Source organism: Trematomus bernacchii, unplaced genomic scaffold (genome assembly GCF_902827165.1).
Source record: "Trematomus bernacchii unplaced genomic scaffold, fTreBer1.1, whole genome shotgun sequence".
Classification (NCBI taxonomy): Eukaryota; Metazoa; Chordata; class Actinopteri; order Perciformes; family Nototheniidae; genus Trematomus; species Trematomus bernacchii.
In genome coordinates, this window is record NW_022988165.1 from 17,501 (window position 1) to 30,000 (window position 12,500).

At 41.1% G+C, this 12,500-nt stretch overlaps 2 protein-coding genes across 2 annotated transcripts in view; one reads left to right on the plus strand and one right to left on the minus strand.

Annotated features, from left to right (window-relative positions):
- Positions 1–1,067, minus strand: part of ap4s1 (adaptor related protein complex 4 subunit sigma 1) — a 6,492-nt gene extending 5,425 nt beyond the window's left edge. The window contains exon 1 of the mRNA XM_034122285.1: positions 822–1,067. The gene's annotated coding sequence lies outside the window, so the exon portion shown is untranslated. The remainder of the gene's footprint in view (positions 1–821) is intronic.
- A 1,254-nt stretch (positions 1,068–2,321) lies between these two features.
- Positions 2,322–12,500, plus strand: part of strn3 (striatin, calmodulin binding protein 3) — a gene marked incomplete at its 3' end in the record, with an annotated part of 17,172 nt that continues 6,993 nt past the window's right edge. The window contains 1 exon segment of the mRNA XM_034122284.1: positions 2,322–2,812. Coding sequence (XP_033978175.1) covers positions 2,588–2,812 — 225 coding nt within the window.

Below are 12,500 nucleotides of genomic sequence, written 5' to 3' on the forward strand. Positions count from 1 at the left end.
ACTCAAGTACAAGATCTGAGTACTTCTACTTTTACTCTAGTACAAGATCTGATTACTTCTACTTTTACTCAAGTACAAGATCTGAGTACTTCTACTTTTACTCAAGTACAAGATCTGAGTACTTCTACTTTTACTCAAGTACAAGATCTGAGTACTTCTACTTTTACTCAAGTACAAGATCTGAGTACTTCTACTTTTACTCAAGTACAAGATCTGATTACTTCTACTTTTACTCAAGTACAAGATCTGAGTACTTCTACTTTTACTCTAGTACAAGATCTGATTACTTCTACTTTTACTCAAGTACAAGATCTGAGTACTTCTACTTTTACTCAAGTACAAGATCTGAGTACTTCTACTTTTACTCAAGTACAAGATCTGAGTACTTCTACTTTTACTCAAGTACAAGATCTGAGTACTTCTACTTTTACTCAAGTACAAGATCTGAGTACTTCTACTTTTACTCAGTACAAGATCTGAGTACTTCTACTTTTACTCAAGTACAAGATCTGAGTACTTCTATTTTTACTCAAGTACAAGATCTGAGTACTTCTACTTTTACTCAGTACAAGATCTGAGTACTTCTACTTTTACTCAGTACAAGACCGGAGTACTTCTTTCCTCTCTGTATGTAGCAGAAACGGAAATACTCAAGTAAAATAGTATTTAGTTAAGTAAATGTGCCAAAAATACTATTAAACAGCAGTTTACGAGAGAAATGTCCGAGCATCACTTGAAGGCATCCCGTCGTTTCACATATTAACCGTTAATAACCGTTAATAACCCAACGGTGTCAGTTAATGGTTAAAATCATGACTTACCAACAGCTGTTAGCTTGTAGCTAAATTGTAGCTAAATCATCATCACAGGATAACAACAACTCCAAAGCTAGCTGCTGTTAGCTTCTTTTAAATGTTGTTTGTATTCAGTCTGCAGTTCAGACCCTCGAGGTTAAATAAAACATGTATATTATAGTTTAACGACTCAAATTATGATATGGTTAAATTACTGTGAAATAAACAAGAGGCTTCAGTTACAAGAAGCTATGATGCTAACTGGAGTTGTTTCTGACGCATGCTCAGTAGAGCCCGCATATGGTGCGTTCAAGAAACGAATGGTAAATGGGACCTCTAAGACTCAGCCATCATTTCTAAGTTTTTCATTTATTGTTGTTTAACTAAATACCATATTACAGATTCTGTAAACAGACGATAGTATATTTTCATTTTAAATTGTAACTTTAGTAATATTAAAGTGTGGTATTTGAACTACTGAAGTGTCTGAATACTTTCTCCACTTCCTAAATCAGGGTTTCCGAAAAAAATTGGTTTTCAGATTCATAAATATAAATGATAATAATATAAAATATTGTTATTTTAAACAAAATGATTCATAGGTCAACCAATGATACTAACATCTACAATAATTCATAGATCACATCTACATTGACAAAACGAATTTAGGTGAAACACTTGACATCACATTTCATCTGACAATGATTCAATGTGTGTGTGTGTGTGTGTGTGTGTGTGTGTGTCTGTCTGTCTGTCTGTCTGTCTGTCTGTCTGTCTGTCTGTCTGTCTGTCTGTGTGTGTGTGTGTGTGTGTGTGTGTGTGTGTGTGTCTTGATTTTCCTTGATAGTGTTGCTTAAGACGTACACTACATTGTTTTGATTCTGTGTTGCAAATATTTTAAACATGTGTTTTGTATGCCTCCAATACATGTTTTACTTGTGTTGTATCACATTATCAAGAATATAGAAAAGCAAGAAATACTAAAAATACATGAGGGGGTCCTCAGCCTGGTGGGCTGTCTGAGGGCAGGGGTGGACCATAGGGGTGGACATGTGTTACCGGCAAAGGTTATTTTACCACATTTTCTCTACTGTAGGGCCATCCATCCAAAATGACACTTCTGCTGTGTTTCTTTGTAACATGATCCAACCATTGGTCTTGTGTTAATTTTGTTCTGTATATATGTACATTCACCTTATCAGAGTTTTACTAATGTTCTTTTTTTAATGTCTATTCATACGTGTTTATTCTTATTTTACTTATTCTTATCATCCCTGTGTATATTCTCATGTGTACTATGTGTGTTTCTCTCTTATTCTGTTGCTGCTATAACAACTGCATTTTCCAACGGGGATCAATAAAGGTCCATCTGTTCTTATCTTATAATAATAATAGACTCTGAATTCAGGAAAGATTTCCCACGCTTTCTTGTATTCCTTGAACGTTCCATAGTGGATGACCGAGAAAAAAAAAGCTGGATTGATCTTCCCGTCATGCACCGCGGCTGGGTTCTCCCTCCCGTAATGATCCAGGGAGAGAGAGAGAGAGAGAGAGAGAGCAGTAATGGCGGCCGGTTAGAGCCATACACAAACACCGTCCGCAAACAGCCGCTCTCACCGCACCGCGCTCCGGGGGGCAGCTAGCCTCACACACTGCGGCGGAGCGACACACACGGAGCGGATACACCGACTCTAACGGAGAGAGGGGGGGGGGAACCGGACCGGGCGGGAATCATTTCAGTTGGACCGTTTGCTGCCTGGGACTTTCCTTCTACTTTTCTAAAAAAAAACAACATGGATGAGCACCCCGGCGGAGGAGGAGGGGTCGGATCCCAGAGACAACCTCCACAGTCAGGGAGCAATAATGGAGGTGGTGGAGGAATCATGGTGCCGCACCAGCCGGACGAGATGCCCCGGCAGCAGTACACCATCCCCGGCATCCTGCACTACATCCAGCACGAGTGGGCCCGCTTCGAGATGGAGAGAGCGCACTGGGAAGTGGAGAGGGCCGAGCTCCAGGTTAGCATGTTAGCTTAGCACTGATTTATGCTAAGCTAAGAACAACAACAACAACAGCAAGCGGAGACGGTGTTTAACTTAAGCCTTTTAGCTGTAGTCAGCCATCTTATCAATTCATATTGACATTTGTATTAGTTTATATTTACTGCACGTCAAATGGTCGCTAACGTTTGCGGCGAATGAAATGTTTGTACCCTAGCATGCTAAGTAGCTAAGCTAACAGGGTAGAGCCATAGGGCAGACAGGAATAGCGGAATGTGCTGCGGTTACAGTTAGCTTGAGCTAGTTAGCCGTTAGCTGGAGCTAGTTAGCTTCACATCGCTGTCAGAGTGGCTGGTGGTAAAAGATAGGATAAGATTCACTTAATCCCCAACTGGGATTGTTTTCGTTTCAGCAGCATTTTAAAACAAGGCATTGCACATAATGTGAACATCAAGAGAGTAGAAAATAAACAAACATAAAATAGAAACACATCAACATTGAAAATAAGACTTATAAGTTTAATAGATACGTAAATATATACTTTATTCATCCCAAATTGGTTAATTATTTTGTTACAGGCATTGGTGGTATAAAGAATAAACATGATAACATGTATTTAATATTTACATAAGACATATACCACAAAGAATACACATTATAAAATATCCTGCATAAGTTAGAATGTTTGGTAAAAGCCCAATATACCACAGCACCAGAAATATAGACATTAACCTAAGGGGCATAGACTTATAGACATGGGATAGTATTTAAAAGACAGTTGTGCAAATTGTTGAGAGTTAGGGTCAAACTAAAACTATGGAGCAGTCATTGTTCTGCCAGTCAGAGGTGAACAGTTCAGTGTTAATGCAGTTGGCACGAATGACGTCCTGTATCTGTCCTGTGACATCAGAGCTGGATCAGTCTGTTGGAGGAGCAGCAAACTACCTGACATACTCTACTTAAGTTCACTTAAAGGTTTATTGTTGTGCTAGTAAACACCTCTAATCCACCCTATTCATCTCACAGCTTTTCTCACTTTACACCTTAAGATTTCTGCCATATGAAAACGGATCCCTTGCTATAAATGAACATTGAATTAACAATATCCAACAGTTATAACAAGTACATCTGAAATGATAATTAATTGACAGAAGGTTCATTTGATAATAGTTTGCCATCTTTCATGTAGTAACATTTCAAGCGTGAAGAAGTGCTTATTTTCCTTTAAAGCATGTCAATACTTGTGATTTATAACTAAGTAATGATGGTGATATTAGGATGGTTTGTTGGGCAACACCAGAGTCTGAAGGTGTCAATTTGGGCTCTAGGTAATTGGGACATTTGTCATTAACAGGGTGTCCGCGGGGTCTTAAAAAGTATTAAAAGTTGATAACCCAATTTAGCGAGAATTAAGGCTATTAAAAAGTATTAAACGGCATTTTCCAAGGTATTAGATTTTGTAGCTTGTTCTCAATAAGTATATGAATTGTCCAAAGAGGTTGTATTCTACAGTCTGCCTGAATGTAATCATTGCGTAGGTGTGTAGTGTGATTCTGTGTAGTTTATTGATGGCATCCCGTTGGGTTTGACGTCATCTGAACAGGACATCGCACGCTCACTGCTTGATAGCGCGCGAAGGCCCGTTTACGCCGGTTGTTAAACAACATGGTTATGGGGAAATGCAAGTCTGCGTCCAAATGGTTGGAAGATAAGGAGGAAGGACAATCAATACTGTATATAGTCAATGTGAGGGAAAGTGTGTTGCCAAGGTAACCGGTTAAAACTCAAAGTGGAGATGAGGTCTTAAAATGTATGGAAAGGGTCTTAAAAAGGTCTTAAAAGGTTTTACATGTGACTTCAGGATTCCTGCATATACCCTGTTTCTTATTATACTTGGAGACTTTCTCTGAAGTAATTTGTTTTTATTGCAGCGTGGTATTAGTACTTTAACTGGCTCTAAAAAGGCTCTAAATACTTCCCCACCTCTGCAGAATGGTAACGCAGCACTTTAGCATTCACTGTGGCTGTCATCACTTTCCTCTGTCGGCCCATGAGTTCAAACCTGAGCCAACGTAGGACGTTTATGTCGTCGGTAAAGAAGTGAATCCACCTGGCTGTCAAATAGTATTAATAAAGCCTGTTTTTTTAATCATATTCCAATACGTTGAACAGTTACGTATGCATTGAGTTGATATAGTTGAAGAAAGCCCATTTTAACATCTCATTTTCAACATCAATATAACAAAAGACGAAAACGAGAAGCAGTCAAACTTGCATCTAAAATTAGACACTATACATAAGTGTGTGTGTGTGTGTGTGTGTGTGTGTGTGTGTGTGTGTGTGTGTGTGTGTGTGTGTGTGTGTGTGTGTGTGTGTGTGTGGTGTGTGTGTGTGTGTGTGTGTGTGTGTGTGTGTGTGTGTGTGTGTGTGTGTGTGTGTGTGTGTGTGTGTGTGTGTGTGTGTGTGTGTGTGTGTGTGTGTGTGTGTGTGTGTGTGTGTGTGTGTGTGTGTGTGTGTGTGTGTGTGTGTGTGTGTGTGTGTGTGTGTGTGTGTGTGTGTGTGTGTGTGTGTGTGTGTGTGTGTGTGGAATAAATTGAGAGAAATGGACTGAACTCGTATCACTACAGGTCAAATAAAGCATTTGTCATTGTACTACAGAAAACGGATTATTCCTTATAAAAAAATGTATGTGAATATGGTATCCATGCAGGAAGGAATATTTTATGATGCCGGCAAAAAAGGTGTGTGTGTTAAAGTGCTGAAATGTGGGGCAGCTCATGTCTTTGTCATAACACACCCTGCAGTAAGCGGACTGAAGTGGAGGTTGCCAGCTGTGTGTGTGTGTGTGTTTAATGACAGGGTCTTAGTTGCACACTCTGTGTTTGCTCTGCTCCGACTTGTTGCGTTGTGACACTGGATGCCTTCTGCATGACTCGTCAGTGTTCCTGATAAGAGTCTCACACACACACACACACACACACACACACACCAAGGTGTCCACATTCCTCAATGTTAACATTTACTGTAGGAGGAGAGCCAATCAAGTGTGAAGCCACTAAATGGTTCTGTGGAAATGCCTTTTGAATACACAGGGAAGGAGTGGTGCTGATTTTCATTTATACTTTTAGTAGTTGTGGAAGGGTGGGAGCTTCTTCCACTTTGATTTAAGGCATTCACTAATACTTGAGTGCAGTGTTTCCACCAGAGCAGGGCTGAGAAGGCGTCCACCACGTGACTTGAATTTTGAATTGAGCTGTCCCTTTATAGATACGATCCTTGTCCTTTTTCCGTTTCGTCATTTCAAGCGATAAAAACTCTCCATCTTCTCTCTAATTATTCATTTTTTTCGACACCCTCAGCTCGAGTTTAGGGCGTTCCGAGCTGAAGGGCGTCTAATGACGGCAAGACGCCCGCCTGGCGGAAACGCTGCTTGAGTGAATATTAACCTTAGCAGAATAATCAGCCAGACACTGTTGATCTAATACACTTCATTTCTCATTTAGATATACACTTTCCTCGAGTGATTACAGTGCTAATTTATTTTATGCATGCACTTCTATTATTTGTCAATTTAGAGATGTTTTTGTTTCATGTGTTCAGTCTGCCACCGTGTTGATTCTGAAGGAGTGATTTAATCGATGTCTCAGCTCAACAGTGTAGTAATAGTGTCCGATGGAGTTGGGCTATAAGATGGTATTCAAGTAGAAATGTGCATCACTTGAGTTATGGCAGTACAGAAGGGTTCAGTGCCACAAGTCCAGCTGCTTCCCAAAGCTCATGATCTGGGCCGACATGGAGGAAGGAAAGGGAAGTTGTGAATAAAGTAAAGGACTACAGAAACTTGATAAACTGGCATTTTGCACAGGACTTTATTTGTTTTGTGAGCTTTTTGAAATGCAAGATGAGTTACCAGGAAAAGTACTTTCTTTTATTATTTTCTAACATATCAGTTATTTGTATATTGATTCTAGAGATTCTTCTGCGTGGAAACCAGCAGTCGCACGGCTGACTGTCGTGTCTTCTTGTTCTATTGTAAACATTTGTACCCGTCGTGTTCTCATCTTGCTGAGCAGCGTCCAGCATTTGTAGTATCTAGCTTTTCCAACATCACTTCACAGTAAATCCCAAAGAAACACCACGATGACTGCTGTTCCAAGATCCGTCTAAAGAAAAACACGGACACTTTTGAATCCATCATTTGCCTAATCTCCCTGCGTCTTCACATGTGGAGGAAACACAAACACTGAGGGAACATTTGGAATAAGACGTCTTCAAACCAAAGATAAACACAAAGGAAGCGTCTTATTGACATGTTCAGTAAACGTGCAAAGGTTACATGGTGTATGTATCATGTTGTTGGTAATAATTGCTAACTTCCATATAGTTTGTGTGACGTGTATCTATCTACGTGTATCTGTGCATACGCCTATTATGTGTCGACAGGCAGTTACGCTTTTGCTGACATGTTATCTCTTAACTCCAGCACAGTGTGTTCCTGTTTGCTGTGTAAACAGAGCAGTGTTGACAGGTTTTGCACACGGCCCTTCACATCCATCTCCTTCTTACTTTGCACCGGCAGCTCTGGGTTCAGCTCTGGGTTCAGCACTGGGTTCAGCACTGGGTTCAGCACTGGGTTCAGCTCTGGGTTCAGCTCTGGGTTCAGCTCTGGGTTCAGCTCTGGGTTCAGCACTGGGTTCAGCTCTGGGTTCAGCTCTGGGTTCAGCTCTGGGTTCAGCTCTGGGTTCAGCTCTGGGTTCAGCTCTGGGTTCAGCTCTGGGTTCAGCTCTGGGTTCAGCTCTGGGTTCAGCTCTGGGTTCAGCACTGGGTTCAGCTCTGGGTTCAGCTCTGGGTTCAGCTCTGGGTTCAGCTCTGGGTTCAGCACTGGGTTCAGCTCTGGGTTCAGCTCTGGGTTCAGCTCTGGGTTCAGCACTGGGTTCAGCACTGGGTTCAGCACTGGGTTCAGCACTGGGTTCAGCACTGGGTTCAGCTCTGATTTGAAACCAGGTGATTTGACCGTAGACTCCCTGCTGTGATGATGTGAGCTCCACAGGGAGAAGCTGGTATGGACCAGGCTTTCTTAAAAGCACTTGAGCTGTAAAATATTGATGCTCGGTCAGTTTGTGTAGCCGTCAGAGAGCTGGAGGACGCCAGGAGGCTTCAGTTAGGATGCTGAGCCGCTCCTTAAGTTAACCTCTGACCTTTCCATACACATCCAAACGGGAAGACATTGGGAAATTAGGAAGAGTGAAAACATCTGATACACTTTCTTGCCTCGTGGGATTCTGCTCTCATTCTACCTAATTGATTATTTAAATGTAATTCCATCTTTTTTAATCTGCAACTTCACTTGTCTAGGCCTGAGTCTGTAAACAAACAACAGGGAGCAGATTGGTGTTGCTTTCTTTGTAGTAGTGCCTTGATATCAGCAAAGTGTGGCAGTCACTTCTTCCATCACAAGATAAACCGTTGTTCTTCAAGGTGCATTATGGGTAATCTAGGGCGCCAGGCAGACGATATATCTGAGTCTGCTGAATCGATTTGAGTCTTCTTTAGAATCCAGGTGTTGTCCATAATGTACTGATGTGTAAAAGAACACCTGTTGGGAAAGACACTCCATGTTTGCAGTGGTTGTTCTGTTTGACATGTTGCACTTTTATTCACAACACAGGCTTTTGAAGAATCGATAAAGCAGCTAGGAGTGAAGTGCATCATAGGTGCATTCACTGCTTCTTTGAATCATATCAAAATATGTCAGTATTCTTAGCTTTTTGGTCTGTTGCTTTAAAGAAGTCATTTGAATGAGACCTCTCTAAGTTCTGGGTCGTTCTGCTTCTCACGGACTAAACATTGTGTTAACTGAGGATCAGCAGGTTGAACGGTGATGATGGTAACCTTAATAGAGAGCCACAGTGACGCGTCCTAAAACCCGGAAGTAAGTTAGCATTTCACCACTTCCTGTTCCCTCGTCTCAGAGCCAATGGGATCTCTCCATAGGATTTAGGAAGATAGCTGAACTAAGGTCTGTGGTTGAGACACATTGAAGAGACGGGTCACGTTTTGTTCTAGGACATTAAATCCATCAGCAGTGACCCCACTGGTGATTTCTGAAGAGTTGACGTGTCTGAGAAACGATGGTTGTTACCAAGTGGCTGAATAGGACTACAGAAGTCGTGGAGGACGTTGTACGTCATCACGTCGAACACGTAAACACTCTAAGTAGGGCTGTGCAATTAATCGTATTTTAATCGCAATTACGATTTTGGCCTGCCACAATTACGAAAACAACATAATCGGAAAAAACAATTATTTAGCTTTGCTAGGTTGAGACAGTGCAACATATTTGATCTAATTCATATTGGTCTCATTTATTTGTATTTATCATATTTATATATGTTTAGTAGCTTGGGGAAGTGCGCTCCAAAATATTTGTTGATCTTGTTTATTGGTGTTTATTATTTTGATATTATTTATTTAAATGTATCATTTATTTTATTTATTTTTGTATTGGTTTTTCAGTTGAATTATACGTTCAGGGTAATCAACAGTTAAAAAGATACTGTTCAAATTATTATTTGTATTTGTTTTAAAGTTCAATAAATGGATGTTTTCAAAGTCAATGAATAATCGTATTTAATAATCGTGATATCAATTATTGACCCAAATAATCGTGATTATGATTTTTGCCATAATTGCACAGCCCTAACTCTCAGTTAGTCTGCCCTGTTCTGCTTGAAAGCAAGTACCTGCCTCCTGCAGACTGTTCAAACAAACGCTTCAACTCGTACAGTTTAGAATCTGTGTGTTTGAATATGGATCTGAAGTTGGCGTGACGTTGAAGCAGCGACCCTGCTGTAGTTCCTTTATAGCATAACGTTAGCATTTTGCTTCTGGCGACTACATTTATGATTAGAAAATGATAAAAGTAGGATAGACATGTGGAGATTATCCGACTGAACAAAACGTGATCCGTCTCTTCAATGTGTCTCAACCACAGACCTGAGTTCCAGCTATTTTCCTAAATCCTATGGAGAGATTGCATTGCGTTTTTGTCGAAGGAACCGGAAGGAGTTTACTTCCGGGTTTTAGGACGCGTCACTGTGGCACTCTATAACCTATACTTAATGTAACCTAGACTCCCTAGAGTTTGTATGACAGGTGGCCTTTTAAATAGTCGACATTACTGCTTTCTTACCTTTTCTGAAATGAAACGAAAAATGACAGAAAATATGAAGTTGAACTGAGGGTTACCACCAGAACAGCAGGGCGTCACATTAAAGTAAAAATAAAGAATTACACAGAGAGAGAGAGAGAGAAGACACATGTCACACAGCCAAGCCTGCATCCAGGAGGTCAAAGGTCACGGTGCTTTTACCTGCTGTGTGTCGGCAGGCTGTAGTGAGTCGAGCTGGCCTACTGAGCCCTGCTCTGACACACCGATCCCAGCTGGACGCTAAAAGTAGAACGACCCCAAATTAACTCCAACACACACACACACACACACACACTCATTCACACACACACACACACTCATTCACGCACACACACACACTCATTCACACAGACACACACACTCATTCACACACACACACACACACAGACACACACGTACACACACACACACACTCATTCACACAGACACACACGGGCCAAAGTTCAGCTGGCAGTCACAGAATGAAGACTTTTTAAAGAAATGTGATCTATTTTTCTAGCTTTTTTTGTTATTTTGTCGTTCATGGTGGCGTTTTTTATTTTCGGAGTGAAGTAGTTTTCACTGTATTTGTCTCTGAACTTTATAAAGTGTGTCTGTCTGTGTGTGTGTTTGTGTGTCTGTGTGTGCTTGTGTGTCTGTCTGTGTGTGTGCTTGTGTGTTTATGACGCAGTTGTTCAGAGGAATGCCCCTCTCTGTTTATCCTGATCTGTCATCCTGGTAAATCTGGGCCGGTGAGCTCACAGCCCCCTTCATCATCATCGTCATCCTCACCCAGCTCTCTGACCTCACTGAGCTCCCTAAGGATCTTGATTCATGTGCACCAGGTGCAGGGTGAAGGGGGGGGGGTCGGTCTTAAGCTGAGAACACTAGAAAACAAATCCCAATGATTTGAGAAGAGACACACGAACAGCTGCTCTTCACTGACAAATAAACACTGTTCAGACTTCTTTTATTAGCTTTATACTACAGGATCACTTTCAGATTAGTCCAAATACTTATTTATAATTCAACCGTCATCGTGAAGCTTTCAGAAGATCTGAGAAATCAGTCAGAAAGGAGATAAAGAACTTGTAATGCTGCTGAGATTAATTTATAAGTCAATAAACAGCCTCTCAAATATGAAGATTTACTTTTTTAAATCTGTTTGATATCAAATTAAACACAATTTCTTTAGGTTTCAGACTGCCATTAGACATTTAACGACATCCACCTCGTCTTCCCCTCGAAACTGATGGAAAAATAATTGGCAGATTAATCGATAGTGGAAACAATCGTGGGCTGCAGTCCTATCGCTTCTGATGACTATGAAGTTAATTTTATGGCGTTTTCGCGTTAAATTGAATTTCAGCCACGGCTTGTATCAAGTCTTCATCTTGTTATAACGTTTGTATGTCGTAAAAACTAAAAAGCCACTTGTTATAAGAAAGATTTGTCCGGTTATAGCGTGAGACTGATCTCGCATGGCAGCAATACAGTGGTGTATATTTTAAAAATAGAACAATTTGTTTTCATACCAGATGTGAGTTTTTGGTGTCGACAGCAAAATCCATCCTGAAACATTAGAAGTGTCAGACGATAAGTTGTATGGCATGTTTTCATAGATGGGTGACTTTGTACAGAAATATGATATTGTGAGAGATGATCTTTGGCTCAAAGTGCAGCGACATATCAAACATTAACTCAACATCAGAGCGACTGACGACAGAGGAGAGTCCTAACAACCGTGTGTCAGCAGACCCTCACCACGGCTCACATGCTCACCTTAACGTCCACTACAGCATGTCAAATGACAATAATAGCAAAAGAGTGGTGCAGAAATTAGTCTTAAAACCTTGAAGTTAGTCAGCATTTGACCTCAAATGGTGCGTCCACACGGCAGCGTCGCGTGCTTCAACGGAGACGCTTCCCCTTCACTTTGAATGGGGTGACGTCACGCTTTGCCGAACTGCATTGTGGCTCCGTTGCTCGCTTCAAAAGTTGAGAAAAGCGTAGACGGAAGCGCCAGCCAATCAAATCATATACCAGTACAAGCGCTAGCCAATCAAACCGCGTGCTTGTGTGTCCGGGGCGGGAGATTAATGTGATTGGTTGTTGGTCGCTCGCCAGACACGCCCACCGGCAAGCTTCAACGCGACGGAGCCGTGTGGACGCTCCGTTACAGATCCACCACCTCGGACATTAGCCACCTTTAGCTTAAACTAATATGACCATGCTGGGGTTCCTTTATAGCCGAAACGTTAGCTTTTCACTTCTGCAGATTGCATTTACAATTCAAACACATCATAGTGGTGTTAATATGAGAAGGTTAGCCTGCTAAATAAAACATTACATTAACATAAACGTGCGTTTCATCTCAAAATCCACTGGAAAAATCACATTGTATTTTTGTCAAGGAAACCGTGTGATGCTAATTTCAGAGTCGGCTTACTAGTGTCCTCACTGCGCCACTTTATATGTACAATGTTCAGTAAAAAGCATAATATGTTTGTCATGGTC